The 17,153-nt window shown below is 43.6% G+C and overlaps 1 protein-coding gene across 1 annotated transcript; it reads right to left on the bottom strand.

Annotated features, from left to right (window-relative positions):
* On the bottom strand, positions 1–4,469 carry LOC136497011 (eukaryotic translation initiation factor 4B1-like). Its single transcript, XM_066492795.1, has 3 exons — positions 3,238–4,469; positions 819–1,211; positions 1–355 (listed from the first exon to the last, which is right to left on the bottom strand). The coding sequence occupies exons 1-3, from the start codon at positions 4,395–4,397 to the stop codon at positions 331–333; spliced, it is 1,578 nt and encodes a 525-aa protein (XP_066348892.1). The 5' UTR covers positions 4,398–4,469; the 3' UTR covers positions 1–330.
* Positions 4,470–17,153: the final 12,684 nt, after the last annotated feature.

Below are 17,153 nucleotides of genomic sequence, written 5' to 3'. Positions count from 1 at the left end.
TAGAAGTGCAAATTCAAGGTTTCCATTACTCAATGCACGAACAAACGACCTGTGACAAAAGCTGAACTGGAATTCAGTAAGCATGAATAACAGTTAGTATCGGAGGTTGCCGGATACTGTTTTGACATGGAAGGCGGCAAAAGGGAAATGTAAAACATCCTACGGCATACAGAGTTGACAACCAATAACTTCATGTGGAGTTATCTCCATCCTCAACAATCTTCTAGACAAAACACGACAAATAGAAAACGACTTATTTTGCCCATCTTTTCAAACAAAAAAGGGACTGGGAAGCAGAAGTATCCCTATGAGATGCTTGTTGTCACAATTTCACCATCTCTGTCTTGCCATTGGCCTGAAAAGAAAAAATGATGAAGAATAGAATGATTACAAATCCCAACAGCATGATGTTTAACTGCACAACAATAGAAAGATGATTGATTTGCATTCTAAAAGGGACAGATTACACTATGTTGACACCTTTGAAACCTACACATTAAACAAAGCACAGGCACAATGAACTCAGGCCATAATATCTGAAGGATGATTATGCCAAAATCATGCTCATGATTAATTGATTAATCTACAACCTCAGTCTACCAATGTGCATCGATCCTGAAACAGAATCACTGGCTTGGCATGTGATGATGAGAAATAACATAAGAGGGCAGGCATTTAACCTAAAACATGATGAACCATCAAAGCACAGGTTTCCAAAACTTCACGCATGCTACTTTCTAAAAAAATAAGTTCCTGAGCAAAGCATCTTGATTCTTGAGATAATACATGATCAAGTTAAGCAAGCAAAATGCACAAACCTGTCTGAATTTCTGCTTCCAACAAAAGAGCCCCTTTCTCTGCTTCCTTGAAATCCCCATCTTTCTTCCTGCCTTGGGGGTGGTTCCATACCACCACGAGAACGCGGTCTGTCCACCACTGTAGCCTGTGGTTCCTCCCCAAAACTAGTTGGTGCAAGTGTTGTAACCCTGCCTGCACCAGAACGTGGCCTTTGCCCAAATCGAATCTTGTCATCCAACTCCCTTGAAAGCTGCTCAAGCTGGCTTTCCAACTGGGATATCTTCTCAGACAAATCTTTTGCATCTACCGATGTCTGGTCAGAACCATTACTCATCTTTCCCTCAATTTCTTTAAGATCCACCTTCAGAAGGTTGATTTCTTCTTTCAAATTTCTTTCTTCATCAGACTCTGGCCTGAAAGGTTTGGTGCATGAATATTCAAATCACATGGTAATACGTCCACAGAAACTAAATGGAAGGATTTTCAAAGAAAAGGAATCAATTTTGACAGGATATAAAGTACCAAAGTAGTTAATTTACTTCAAATTCTTAACAGTTCAGGGAGGATTCAAAAAAATACTGAAACTGAATTGCCCTAAAAAATACTGAAGCTGATTTAGATGAACAAAAAAAATGTTATTTTCCCAAATAAAATTTGTTAGTATCAGATCATGTTGAGAATCATTTAAACACCGACAGCGAAAGGGTGGAATAAAAGAAAATTCATTTACCCTAACATCTTATCCCAAACTTAGGTGTGTTGAAAGTGGTTTAATAATCAGCAGTTTCAGACATCAAGCCTTAGCATAATATAATAGAAGATAAAACCAGAGGCGATCCCACGATCATCAGTAAGTTATAAGAGTTCAAGAAGACATAGCACCATTGTGTGGAATCCCAATTATACAAAATCACAGAAGAAAATGCAGGTGTGTTTTTTGAGTGGGACACAGGAAAATATTGCCATATCAATGTGGAACAAAAGTAGAAAACAGAACCTTTACATTGAAAAAATTTCAGCAGCCTGAAGGTCTGCTAGTAGAAACTATAAAAATTAGATATACAAATTTTTAATGCTTGTTTAGATGCCTCAAATCAGCACAAATTCACATGAAATGTGCTAGGATCCAGGCAACCCAAACAGGACCTAAGTGTATGTAGAAAGAAAAGCTCCAACTGACAACTGAAAAGAGATGTACTCGTGGCAACAGTGTCAAATATAAAATTATACAAACATCTTCTGATGGATATTATGTGCACAAGTTCACTTGAGTGTGTCAGCATATTAAAACAAAAAAATACTAAATTTTTATTTGTAGTCAGATAAATTAAAATAAACCCCACCAATGGTAACCAAACCATCAACAAAGATCACAACATGCACGTTTTAACTATAGTTAATGCGCTTCACATATCACACTTAACCAGAGGCAAATAAATAACATAAACATTATCAACCCTGTTCGCTTGAACTTATTAGCCCGGCTTATCAGCCATGGTACAGTGTTTTTCTCTCACAACAAAACAGCATCAGCCGCAGAAACCATCAGCCGAAAAGCCCGTAAAGTGCTACCAGATTAGCAAGGCAGAGCTGTTGATGTGGAGGATGGGGTGCTTGGGTTTGTTCAATCATCTAAAAATCTATTTAGAGTTGTTTTGTTCTAATGCTTATTCAGGACAAGGAAATTATACAGCAGTGAGTGATGTAAACAAAAACTCCAAGTGATAGAAATACAACTTTACCAATATACCACTACAATCCCACCAAAAATGTCACACCAGATATCATTTCAAACATTTGCTTCACTTGCTATTGCTGCAGGTCCATGACCATGACCTTAACAACACACATGATTAATGATTTACTAACAAGGATGCTACATTATGACAAGTATATCAAGAATAAAATTCACTAAAATAAGCATTGATTAACTGCACAATGTTCAAATAATTATGAGTAAGGATGACATTATACGATCAAGGGTCACACATCAATATCCAATGCCTCAGGCATGACAAACCCAGTGTATTGCTGATGGCCATATGGTGAGCTGTGGTGGTGGTAGCATTCTATCACATAATGCCTCAGTGCAAACATAGTACCTTAGTGTTGACCCACTTACATGGAGTGAGAACAAATGCATGTGATACCAGTGTGTAGGCATGTCAAGATTATGCTTGGATGTACTAAGCACCAGGGTGCTACAACAAAACATGACTCACTTGTGACTGGAACATACCAGTAGTGGTGTTCAGTTTTAGCAAAGCGAACTTGTATGATACAACAGATAAAAGATATGCCATAAGCAAGTGCTTCCATTACAAAATCGAGGTTGAGTGAGGTTGTAGCTTTCTAACTTATGCCAGTACTCGGCATTGCATTGCCACAAGTAACAGAAATTCTATGCATAATCAAGTGGTAATTCCACGGACATCATACCTATTTATAGCACGATGCTCGAGCTCAAGATCAATCTTCCTCCAATCTTTCCCTTTTTCCTGCAACACCAATTCTCTTGGCTTGGCATCACCAAATGGGTTAACCTTTGGCCGTGCCCTCGGAGCTCCTTCACTCCCAACGGCAGAAACCTGCGACCCAGGGGTCCCCGGGCGGGAGGAATGAGCGCTATTCGGCCTGCTGGAGTGCGAGCTGTTAGGCCGGCTGGTCTTCTGCTCAATCTCATTCTCAAACTTCCTCCAGTCCACCCCCTTCTCGGCCAGCACATCCTCCCGGGGCCTTGCAGCCCCAAACGGGCTTGGGCGGTTGCGGGCCACCTCAGCAGGTGGGGTGGAGGCAGCTGCCGTCGGGTCACGTTTAGGAGGATTGAGGACGATGCGCGGCCTCTCCCCCGCCCCCTGGCCGTTGTGTGGCATCGGGGTGGCTCCACGGACCCAACGGTCAGAATCAGAAGCAGCTGATGAGTCGCGGAAGCCCGGCGAGTCACGGAAGCCACCTCCAGAACCGAGGCTGGGGTAGCGCGACGGGAGCGGCTTCTTGTCGCGCGACCAGTCGTCAATGTCATCAGCACGGCCGAGAGGGGAAGGCCCGCCGAACCTATCACGGCGGCCAGAGTCGGCGGGAGCCGGGGTGAACTTCTTAGTGGCGCCCCAGTCGTCAGCCTCGTCGGCGCGGGAGGGCATGTCAAGATCCGAGCTTCTGCCCGGCCCGCGGCGGTCCTCGTCGTCGAAGCCGCCGCGGCGCTCCCCTCCGGCGCCGAAGCCGCCGCCGCCGCCGTAGGAGCGGAACCCGCGGGAGCGGTCCAGCTCCTCGGCCGAGCGCTCCCGGGGTCCCGTGGGCAGCATCATCATCTCCTGGTGGGTCAGGCCCTTGGGCTCAACGGGCGCCGCGCGCCGCTGGGCCGCGGCCGCGCCGTAGGTGGTGAACTCGGACAGCGACAGCGTGGTGCCCTTCTTGTTCTTCTTCGACTTGCCCCCGGCGGCCGCGGCGGCCGCCTCGCGGAGGCTCGGGAAGCTGGCGGCGCCGCCCGCGGCCGCGGGCGGCTCGGGCGCCGGGAAGGACAGGGCCTGCTCGCGCTCCTCCTCCTCGGCGCGCTCGGCGTCCAGCGCCCACGCGCCGACGCCACCCCAGGGCTTCGACATGGCTGGCTGCCGCCGGTGCGAGATCTAGGGTTTGGTGGTGCTCGGAGGCGGAGGGAGGTGGGGTGTGGGTGGGTGGAATCGAGGCGAGCCGGGGGTCTTGTTGGCTCGGGTCGTGGGGTAAAAGGCCGGGTGGTGCACGCTAAATCCCGCGGTTCCCAGGGTCGGAACCGAAAAACGGCGTGCCCGTGTCGTGTGCGTTGCGAGCTGTGGTTTGTGGGCGTCTCGATTCCTTCGAGAGGACGCGTGACCAGACTAGCGACCTGGGCCGTCCGATCAGGCATCGAAGGCTCAAAGCACTTCTTTTCCGAGGAGGATAAGGCCACTATCAGTGGGGGTTTCATCTCCCAGTTTTCAACATACCTATATTTTGAAAATAGTGCAGAAGAGTTTTATCTCCATGAAACTCTCTCTACTCCCATTAAACTTTTATCTTCTCTCTTCATCAAGACAGTGTTATATCAGCATATTTAATGCCCATAAAACTCTATAAAATCTCCATTAAGACTAGCCTAAGAGGCACGAGAGGAGGTCTGCCGGGGCTGGAAGCACTTGGATCGTACAGGGGAAAAGACAAGTTCAGAAGATTAAAAGGCTCAGCACCACGCCAAATGAAGCTTTTCGCTGTCAGCAAAGATCGATTTGATTTGGATCCACGTGTACTCCTACATGCCTTTAGGTTTTAACGATCGCATTAAGCAAATAATTGAAAAGCTATGCCAAGGAGAGAGATTTGTCAAATAATTAGGTGATTTGTCATCAAAGAATTCACTACGGAGGAGAGAGGTTGGCACGAGAAAGCATAAAGCTATGCCAAGGAAAGAATTGGAAAAAAAAACGTAAGATTGAAGAATTGAAGGGAATCAAAAAAAATCTTGAACACATTAAGCACATGAGTAGAGAGGGAATCTCATGAATATTTAGATGTTTATAAATTCATGATGTGCATCTTATATGATTGTTTGCATAGAAGTTTAAACGAATATATTTGTGTGATGATTTGCTAGAACCATATAAACTTGCCTGAATGTGATGAGAACCGGAGATAGGGTTTAGATTCATTTGTGCTCTATTATGTTTATTTCCAAATTCTAAGTGGTATCTAGCAAATGTTGATGCTAAGAGTGTTTTTTTCCATGTGGTATATGTTGGAGTTGTTCCAAATTCACTCCAGGATATAGGCCAGGCTTCTGACGGAGCGAAGCGGAGGCCCGTCGCCGGAGGCTTGGGCCGGAGCGTAGCGGAGTCTGAAGCCGGCCCATCGGGTCTCGCCCCTGTGTTCGGGGGGTGCGGGGGGCGGAGCCCCCCGCGGTACGGTACGGTATATATACCCTTGCTAGGGTTTCGTGGAGACTTGATTCTCTTGTAAGCCGCCATAGGCGTGTAACCCAAAACTCTTGAGATAGTGAGATTGTTGCTGGCTGGTGCCCGTGGTTTTTCCCCTTCACATCGGAGGGGTTTTCCACGTTAAATCGTGTGTCTCCTCTGTGGTTTGATTCTTTACTTCATATTCCTATACGTCGTTCATAACAAGTGGTACCAGAGCTTTGGTTGCTGTTAGGGTTCATGACGACGTCGATGAAGTTCGATCTTCCGCTGCTGAACTACGACACGCGGTTCTCGCTATGGCAAGTCAAGATGCGGGGGATTCTGGCGCAGACTCATGACTATGATGAGGCGCTGGATAGTTTCGGAAAGAGGAAGGCCGAGTGGACTCCAGAAGAGATCCGCAAGGATCAGAAGGCGCTCGCCCTAATTCAGTTGCATCTTCATAATGATATTTTGCAGGAGTGTCTGAAAGAGAAAACTGCTGCAGAACTATGGCTGAAACTGGAATCGATCTGTATGTCCAAGGATCTAACCAGTAAGATGCAGATGAAGATGAAGCTGTTCACCCTGAAGATGAAGGAGGAGGATTCAGTGATGAGCCACATCGCTGAATTCAAGAAGATCGTCGCCGACCTAGTGTCGATGGAGGTGAAGTATGATGATGAGGACTTAGGTCTTTTGCTGCTATGTTCTTTGCCAAATTCGTATGCAAATTTTCGTGACACCATACTTTTGAGCCGTGATGAACTAACCCTAAAGGAAGTTTATGAGGCTCTCCAGTCTAGGGAGAAGATGAGAGGCATGGTGCAGAATGACGGGACGTCGTCCTCCAAGGGCGATGCTTTGCATGTGAGAGGCAGAACTGAAAACAGATCCTCCAATGATGGCAATGATGGTAGAAAGAACTACGAAAGGAGAGGCCGTTCAAAGTCCAAGCCACATGGTAATAAAAAGTTCTGTGTTTATTGCAAGTTGACAAATCATAATATTGAGGATTGCAGAAAAGTACAGAATAAGGAGAAGAGGAAAAACAAGTCGGCTGGTAAGGTCTCTGTTGCTGCTGCTGCGTCTGATGATGATTCTGGAGATTGTCTGGTAGTATTTGCTGGTTGTGTTGCTGGTCATGATGAATGGATTCTCGATTCCGCATGTTCATTTCATATTTGCACTAACAGAAATTGGTTTAGCTCGTATAAGTCTGTGCAGAAAGGGGATGTTGTGCGGATGGGAGATGATAACCCGTGTGACATTGTGGGGATTGGATCAGTTCAGATCAAGACTGATGATGGCATGACACGCACGCTGAAAAACGTCAGGTATATACCAGGGATGTCCAGAAATCTTATCTCATTGAGCACGCTTGATGCAGAAGGTTACAAATATTCCGGTTCAGATGGCGTTCTGAAGGTATCAAAAGGTTCTCTTATTTGCTTGAAAGGTGATCTTAATTCTGCAAAGTTATATGTCCTTAGAGGGTGTACTTTACCTGGTTCTGATTCCGTTGTTGCTGCTATTACTAATGATGAACCTAGTAAAACTAACCTTTGGCATATGCGTTTGGGACATATGAGTCACCATGGTATGGCAGAATTGATGAAGAGAAACCTGCTGGATGGCTGCACTTCGAGTAAAATAAAGTTTTGTGAGCATTGTATTTTCGGGAAGCATAAAAGGGTACATTTCAACACTTCAGTTCACACCACTAAAGGTACTCTTGATTATGTTCATGCTGATTTATGGGGTCCTTCCCGTAAGTCCTCACTTGGTGGTGCTCGTTATATGCTTACAATTATTGATGATTACTCTAGAAGGGTTTGGCCTTATTTTCTGAAACAGAAAGATGATACTTTTGTTGCTTTTAAGGACTGGAAAGTAATGATAGAAAGGCAAACTGAAAGGAAGGTAAAATTGCTTCGTACTGATAATGGTGGAGAATTTTGTTCGCGTGAATTTAATGATTATTGCAGATCGGAAGGCATTGTTAGGCATCACACCATACCCCATACTCCACAACAGAATGGTGTGGCCGAACGCATGAACAGAACCATCATGTCCAAGGCCCGTTGCATGCTGTCTAATGCCAGGATGAGCAAGCATTTTTGGGCTGAAGCTGCTAATACTGCCTGTTACTTGATAAACAGGTCGCCTTCTATTCCACTAAATAAAAGAACTCCCATTGAGGTATGGTCTGGTACGCCTGCTGATTATTCACAGTTGAAAGTTTTTGGATGCACTGCTTATGCTCATGTTGATAATGGAAAATTAGAGCCTAGAGCTGTTAAGTGTCTTTTCCTTGGTTATAGTTCGGGAGTCAAAGGCTATAAATTGTGGAATCCTGAAACAGGAAAGACTTTTATGAGCAGGAGTGTTGTTTTCAATGAATCTGTGATGTTTACTGACAGTTTGCCCTCAGATCATGTTCCAGAAAAAGAGCTGCAGCGTATGCGCATGCAGGTGGAGCATGTTGATGATGATACAGGTGTGCAGGTGGAGCCTGTTGATGAGCATGGTGACCATGATAATGATGTTGCTGAGGATGATGCTCATGATGATGTTCAGCAAACTCCTCCTATTTTGCAGTTAGAGGAGGATTTACCTATTGCTCAACGCAAGTCAAAAAGGACAATTGCACCTCCTAAGCGTCTTATTGAAGAGTGTAATTTGTCTTACTATGCTTTGAGTTGTGCTGAACAGGTGGAGAATGTTCATGAGCCAGCAACCTATAAAGAAGCTATTCGTTGTGGTGATACTGAGAATTGGATTTCTGCTATGCATGAGGAGATGCAGTCTCTTGAGAAGAACAGTACATGGGAGATTGTACCTTTGCCTAAGAATAAGAAGACCATCAGCTGCAAATGGATCTTCAAGAGAAAGGAGGGTTTATCTCCAAGCGAGCCTCCAAAGTATAAGGCAAGGTTAGTTGCTAAAGGCTACAGTCAAATTCCGGGTGTTGACTACAATGATGTGTTCTCTCCAGTGGTAAAACACAGTTCAATTCGTACTTTCCTTAGTATTGTTGCTTCACATGATCTTGAGCTTGAGCAGTTAGATGTGAAGACTGCGTTTTTGCATGGAGAGCTTGAGGAGGACATATACATGGACCAACCAGAAGGGTTCATAGTGCCTGGCAAGGAAAAATATGTGTGCAAGTTGAAGAGATCCTTGTATGGTTTGAAACAGTCCCCTCGTCAGTGGAACAAGAGGTTTGATTCATTTATGTTAGCACACAGTTTTAAAAGATCTAAGTATGATAGCTGTGTTTACATCAAGCATGTTAATGGATCACCTATATATTTGCTGTTATATGTTGATGATATGCTGATTGCTGCCAAGAGCAAGATTGAAATCACTAAGTTAAAGAAGCTATTGAGTAGTGGTTTTGATATGAAAGATCTTGGTAGTGCTAAGAAAATTCTTGGTATGGAAATTAGTAGAGACAGAAAATCTGGTTTGCTATTTCTTAGTCAACAAAATTATATCAAGAAAGTTCTTCAGCGTTTCAACATGCAAAATGCTAAGGTTGTTAGTACCCCTATTGCACCTCACTTTAAGTTGTCAGCTACTCAGTGTCCTAGTACAGATGCAGAGATTGAATACATGTCAAGGGTTCCTTATTCTAGTGCTGTTGGGTCTTTGATGTATGCCATGGTTTGCTCTCGTCCAGATTTGTCATATGCTATGAGTCTTGTTAGTAGATATATGTCTAATCCTGGCAAAGAACATTGGAGGGCAGTTCAGTGGATTTTCAGGTACCTCAGAGGCACAGCAGATTCCTGTTTAAAGTTTGGAAGAACTGATAAGGGTCTTATTGGCTATGTGGATTCTGATTATGCTGCTGATCTAGACAGGCGAAGATCACTTACAGGTTATGTGTTTACTGTTGGCAGTTGTGCTGTGAGTTGGAGGGCTACTTTACAGTCAGTTGTTGCTTTGTCTACTACTGAAGCAGAATATATGGCTATTTGTGAAGCGTGCAAAGAATTAATTTGGCTGAAAGGTTTGTACGCTGAGCTTTGTGGAGTTGAATCTTGCATAAGTTTGCACTGTGACAGTCAAAGTGCAATTTACCTCACTAAAGATCAGATGTTCCATGAGAGAACTAAGCACATAGATATCAAGTATCATTTTGTGCGTGATGTGATTGAAGAAGGTAAGCTGAAGGTATGCAAAATTAGTACTCATGATAATCCTGCTGATATGATGACAAAGCCTGTTCCTGTTGCTAAGTTTGAGCTGTGCTCAAGCTTAGTTGGTTTAATTGGATAGTCCAAGAGAATATTGTTGGCACCAGTGGTTTTCTATCTTTGTTATGTTCAGGATGAAGGGTTGATTTATGATACAAGATGAATTTGTCTCAAGGCGGAGTTTGTTGGAGTTGTTCCAAATTCACTCCAGGATATAGGCCAGGCTTCTGACGGAGCGAAGCGGAGGCCCGTCGCCGGAGGCTTGGGCCGGAGCGTAGCGGAGTCTGAAGCCGGCCCATCGGGTCTCGCCCCTGTGTTCGGGGGGTGCGGGGGGCGGAGCCCCCCGCGGTACGGTACGGTATATATACCCTTGCTAGGGTTTCGTGGAGACTTGATTCTCTTGTAAGCCGCCATAGGCGTGTAACCCAAAACTCTTGAGATAGTGAGATTGTTGCTGGCTGGTGCCCGTGGTTTTTCCCCTTCACATCGGAGGGGTTTTCCACGTTAAATCGTGTGTCTCCTCTGTGGTTTGATTCTTTACTTCATATTCCTATACGTCGTTCATAACAGTATACACTCTACACAGGTACATTCTAAATCTGTAGACCTTAGCATCACTTAGAAGTGAGATCTTTCCCATAGTTTTCACATTAATACATATGTGCATGACTTGAAATCGAACCATATATGTAGGTTAAGTTGTCGCTAGTAAGTTGAATTTTGTGAATTTTATCAATCATATACCATGATCTTCATACTATGGTACAAAACACAAATTCGAATCGCAATACACACGTGTGTGTGTGTGTATAGTGTGATCTTAGAAATTTTAATTGTCTCTATACCTTTTAGAGTTGTCATCAATTACAAAAAAATGGAGAGATTGAAAGAATCGGTTTGATTTTGGTAATTGAGTGACAACATTAGTGGACTAATGCATTTCATATAAGTAGAATAGGTGATTTAGTTCACAAGCATGTTAAACAACATGAAGACCATGGTCACGAAGATGATGTTGATCGTGGATGCGCATGTGCTCAATATGTGAAGATGAAGTGATGGAGATGAAAGCAAGGTCCCAAGGCAAAGATATATGAATAGGTTTTTGCTTTCACTGGCCTAAGGTGTCTAGAGAAGACAATGGCCAATGTTACTGTAGATAGAGAACGTACTATAAAGAGAGAAAATCTTGGTTAATGTTGTTGTCTATTGCCACTGGGTGAGCTCTAACAATGCATATGTCTTGGATTGAGTGGCATGGTGTGGAAGCAAGCAAAAACCTTTAAAAATAATATGAAAATGTAATGCTAAAGGTGTTGGTTATCCTGTGAGTGCGAGCAGTGAGCACCCTCTAAATTAGTTAAGCTAAATCAAGGATCTTCCCTTGATCACTCTCAGTTTAACCTAACCAATCTGGATTGTCCTTAAGCATCATCACCCATCTTTGCAACCTTCATCTAGGATCTATTACAAATCAAGAGGCATTCATAGTTTACACCATTATACTGCCGCCTAACTCCTGTTGTTTCTTCACTTGTACGAGTGTGACTGCCTTCCCCTACTATTTCTCCTCTTGCTCGCCAACCCTAGGAGTTGGATCATCCATTCGAGCACCGACAACATCCCCCATTCACAAGCATCGAAGGTACATTCTATGCACTGAATCCCAAACAATAATGCAGGGTATTATAACCATCGCGCAGCAAAGGTCAACAAATCCTAGCTTCCTATAATTCAGAATGCCAAACAACACTGACTTTTTACAATCCAGATTTTCCGTAATCCACAATCTATACCATGTTTTTCACAATATGTAGTGGGGACAAAAGAGCCTAGATTTGTATTTTTCGACGTTTTTGTTAATTCTGGCAATTAAAGCATAAAAGCGGTTCTTAGCATAGGGGACTAAAAGAGGAGATGAATTTGTCGTGAGCTTAATTGTGCTTGGCGTCGCTTTTCGGGATTTTAGAAAGGACAGGCCTCATTAAGTAATGACGACCCAAGGGTGTATTTTTGGAAGAGCTTTAGCGTCAAAACAGGTGCAATAGCCATAAGAATATTTTCCTTCTAGGAACAAAAAAATCTTTGGTATTTTCCAGGTTGCTGCGGGGTACCAGAATAATTTGTTGGTTTCCCTCATCCTTCAATTCTTCATAACATACTTGTTAAAAAGCTCTTTTTTACCTAATTTTTACAAAAGTTATGCACCGTCATATTCTACTTAATCTTTATAAATGCGACGTTCTTCATCATTAACTTTTGCAAAACTTTGGACGTACCGTCATATATTCTACTTATTTAGCTGGCTTCTGGTCGAGAAGACCATGTAAGTCAGCTCTGCGCGGTCGATTGAAAGTATTTTGTAAATGCGTCGTCGTTGACTTTTGAGAATTTAAAGGAACAATAAAATCGTCAGCTTTCCACAGACGCATGGAACTGAATCACTGGCGATGAAGAACGAGAGGAGATAACGATTGGAGGCCAACCGGTAGGGGGTTGGTAATGGCGTAAGGCAGTTAGCTTTGCTATTTGTTGATCTGATCAACCAATTCGCATTTGTTTTTGTTTTCGTTTTCGTATGCGCCGCCATCGCCATGCAATCGCAAGGTGCGGTAGTGGCATCCCTGCTCTGACGGCTGACCAGCTGACGCTGCAGCACGAACTCCTGCAACTTTTGGCTTCCAAAGCCTACCTGAAAAAGTGAAAAGGAATTTTACGACGACGCAGTCTAGCAGACCAGGCCTAAGAGCAGTTTTAGGAGAGAAAATGGTAAAAGAAAAAGCAACATATCGAAGAGGAAAGAAAGAGTTGTGGAGATAATAAAAATATAATACCTTTATTGGATAGATGATAGCTTCAAAAATTTTCCATTCTTATTTGGACATACTATTTTTAAATGAACTCAGTATTACTGTAAATCTGCATTGGACATGTCCAAACCTGAATATGTGATACTTGCAGAAACCACTAGTTGAAGGGAGCTTTTCATCGTGGGCGAACACTAAGGGAACGGTATGTGCCAGCGTGGAGATCAGCATACCGATACCGTGGATGGCATTGGACAGACCACACCACCGTTTCCCAACCTGATTGAAGCGAAGGTGGTGGGATGAGATGCCATGAGCCGAACTTTCACGAAGAAGGTTTCTGAAGCTGACGCAAAAGCAAGTAAAATAACACGAGACAGCTTCAGAAATGCCATCTATCTTCGCCTTTTCAAGAAGGGAACCTTCAGAATCCCAAAAATGTTATTCAACAAGTGTACGCGCGGAATTGATCATTTGATCGGTATCCACATGATGTACAGCGCAGAGAGCTCCCGCTCTGTGCGGGGTCTGAGGAAGAGTGTTAGTGGCAAGCCTTACTCTCGCCTGTGTAATACGAGGAGACCGCGACTCGAACCCGGGACCTTCCGGTCACAGATGGTAAGACTCTACCGCTTGCACCAGGTCCGCCCTTATGGTATCCACATCATGTATAATCTTTTTTTCTAACATGCTCAAGTTCACGTCAGCTCTACTGGCTGATCTTTTTTTTTTTTGAATGGGACTGGCTGAATTTATTGGGAATGAGCCATCTGTACCTACATCCTGTTCCATCCAAATATTCTAGTAATCAGCAGGTTATATAAGATGTAAAAAGGTTCTGGCACACTCCATACCATGGGCTAACATGTGATAAAAATGAGCGGCCCAAAATGGCTAAAGTCTATGGGTCTGTTCCTGTTCAGAAGTACTTGCCGCAACCACACAAGAAGTCAAGAACTACTGTTTTTTTAGGACCTGGAACATTGCCGGCTTGTATTTTCAATAAGAGCAGCGAAGTTTTACACGTGCGAAAGGCGCAACAAGCCCGACCTGTTGACCACAAGGCGGGCTTGAGAACAAGAAAGCTAATTACTCATCGAACTTTTGAACCACGAGGGCTCCTAGTGAGTTTGTTCCTCCCCTGCACCAAATGGACACTTCGTCGTGTATCTCACAAAAAAAGCTCATAAAGTCATAAGTATGGATGTGTATAGCTTCAAATTTTTTGAGAAAACTCATAAGTATGTTTTTCTAAAAGATTTTCACGGTTCAATTGAGTAGAGGGTTTGCACCGAATATTTTTTGGAGCAGTAAGCGAAGAATGTGTGTTAGTCAGCTTGGTGAAGTTTGTTTGTATGCAGGGATGGATCCAGCGCCCCCGCCCCCCCCCCCCCCCCCCCCCCCCCCCTAGCCCTCCTAGAAAGTTTTGCCATGGATGCACCTGGAGGAGCTGTCTAGAGGTTGAAGAAGGCCCGCCTAACATTTATCTTAGATCCGTCCCTGTTTGTATGTATTACACTGATCCTTTGTTGTCCCGATTAACTCTAGAAACAAAATTTTAGATGCATTTGCGCTAGAAGACACAAAAATCTAAAAATTTGGCTTCTAGTATATATGCATCTGAAATTTGTTATTTTCATATTATTTTTCTAAAAAAATATATTTGAATCTCAAATTTTGCTATAATGTTCATCTCTGTATCCAATATGGATGTGCATAGTTTCATTTTTTTTTAAACTCATAATTATGTTTTTTCTAAAATATTTTTTATGATTCCACTGAATAGAGGGTCTGCCCTGAATATTTCGCTTACTCCTCAACGAGCATCGTAGAAATGCAAACGCCTTGCAAGCTGCAATGTTATTCATTCTGGAGATTGCATCTCAGAGAGTCTCCCCCTCTTTTAGTTGTCACTCTCCCAAGCTAAGCAGGGGTCAAAGTTTCATTTGTTCTTGAAAATGCTTCTCATGTTACGGTTAATTGCATCTTTGCACACTTTCACCTGACAGCTGAGCATTGATTCATCATCAGTTGGTTACTAAATCATTATATTGAATTCATCACTTGGTCTGTTCTGATATCTCCTTGTTAGCTTGTATATATGCATGTCTAAACTAAATAAAAATCATATTGTTTTTTTTCCTTTGCTCACATCAGCTAGTAAATAATAATTATTCTCATTCCAGTTGTAAGGTTTTATATGCTTGAACATCGGCAGAGAAAACTGTCGAGGCATTATCGTGACCGGTTGGGCTTTCAATTCTTGCACGTTGATTATCACAGCGTGTTCCTATTCGATCCACTTGATGGCGTGTATATGGGTTGTAAAATAGGGCGTAAACAGTGACAAAACTATAGTAAATTGAAACACAGTCTGGATCTCAAGGTTCAACCAATCCACTTTGAAGACCCACGCTGCCGGTTTTTGCCAGATACCTCGAGCCAGGACAGCAACCGTCCCCAACTTCCACAACTGTGGCCTAATCCTGTCCCGACACCAGAAGAAAAAGATGCGGCACAAGTGCTTGCTGAAGTGGCACACGCTTAACAGTGGGAGATGAGCAGGGGTCTGCGAGCCTGAAGGAGACAGAAATTGATCCAAACAGCGAAGTTGGTGATGGCACTGAGAAATCTAAAGAACCGCAAGATGTTGTAGCTGAGATTAATCAAAGTCTGTACAATGAGGATAATGGTAAGATAATCACTGAACAACTAGTACCAAGTCTGACTGAGAAAAAGAAGGGTTGGAAACGTCAGGAACGCGAGGACCTAGGAGTGAAGGGGCATAACAAAAACAGTCTGACTTTAGGCTCTGGTGAGGTAAAGGGTGCAGGAGATGTACGCCGAAGGGAAGAGAACTCAGATGCTTACAGTGACTCAAAGAGTGGAGAGGAGGACAGTGATGATGAGGCTGTTATCATGGGGAAGAATGGCAAGAAGCTGAAGGAAGACCTGGATGGTAGGGCAGCGACCGGTCCTGGGGCTACCGGCGAACTGCTGGGCGCTATGGTGAGCGCCCAGCACAGGAACCATGAATCCGTGTGGTTGGAACTACCGTGGCCTCGGACATCCACGTCTAGTTCTAGAGTTCGTCCAGCTAGTCCGTAGAATAAATCCCTGTTTGATGTATCTCCCAGAAAATATGAATAAAAAAAGTTTTCTTTGCTTATGTCTTTGTGTACTGTCTCTTTGCTCTATGTTCTTGGTTTGTGCTAGAAGATAGGAGTGTTGGTGTTGTTCTGCTTGGTGTAGCAAAGGAGTTGTTTCTGGATAGGAGAGTGGTCCAGCTTACTCCAAACCTGACGGGTGCTCACCGCGAGCCCTGTCAGGAGAAATGAATTGCTTGAGTTGGAACTGTCGGGGGTTGGGGCGCTCCCGTACAGTTCAGTATCTTGTTCGCCTAGTGCGAACCCATAGCCCAAAGTTGGTGTTCCTATCAGAGACAAGACGGAGTGAAGATCAAGTTAAAAATCTTCGCTGCAGACTAGGATTGAGACATTGTTTAACAATTAAAGGAGAAGGAAAGGGAGGGGGTCTGGCTCTATTCTGGGATGAGAGTTTGATAGTTGATTTACAGTCCATCAGTGAACGTCACATAGACATTCTCATCAATGAAGTTGGTCAGTCTTTCAGATGGAGGGGCACTTTTGTTTATGGGAAACCAAAGGTACAGGACAGATATCGAATGTGGAATTTATTAAGACAGCTGAACACAAGTCTGAATTTTCCATGGATGATGGTGGGAGATTTCAATGAAGCGATGTGGTCCTTTGAGCATTTCTCAAATACAAAAAAGAAAGGAAAAGCAAATATTGGATTTTCGTACAGTTCTAACTTAATGTAATTTGCATGACATTGGATTTTCAGGACTACCATGGACTTATGACAATAAGCAAGAAGGTGTCAACAATGTGAGAGTGAGACTGGACCGGGTTGTGGCTTCGCCTGAATGGTCATATCATTTTTCAAGTGCTCTGCTACAACATCTTGTATCATCAAGATCAGACCATTGCCCCCTGTTGCTTCGATTCGAAGTAGAACAAAGACATGCAATAGTGAGAAAACCTATGAGATATGAAATTATGTGGGAACGTGTAGAATCTTTGCCGGAGGCTATCAGGCAAGCATGGACAAAGGGATACACAGCCACTAATTTGGGTGATGTGGCTAGAAAATTGAGCTCAGTAATGGATACTTTAAGACTATGGAGTAAGGAACATTTTGGGCCAGCGACAAGAGAACTGGAAGAGAGACGCAAAAAAATAGAACATCTAGAAACGCAAGACCACTCAGGTAACCAAAATTTAATTAAGCTTTTGTACAACCGTATGGATGAACTGCTGTACAGGGAAGAGATGATGTGGTTACAACGATCAAGAATTTCCTGGCTGCAAGATGGGGACAGAAACACAGTTTTTTTCCACCGTAAAGCAGTTTGG

This window comes from Miscanthus floridulus, chromosome 12 (genome assembly GCF_019320115.1).
Source record: "Miscanthus floridulus cultivar M001 chromosome 12, ASM1932011v1, whole genome shotgun sequence".
Taxonomy (NCBI): domain Eukaryota; kingdom Viridiplantae; phylum Streptophyta; class Magnoliopsida; order Poales; family Poaceae; genus Miscanthus; species Miscanthus floridulus.
The sequence above is the reverse complement of the archived record's forward strand: the minus strand, read 5'-3'. Positions and strand labels throughout refer to the sequence as shown.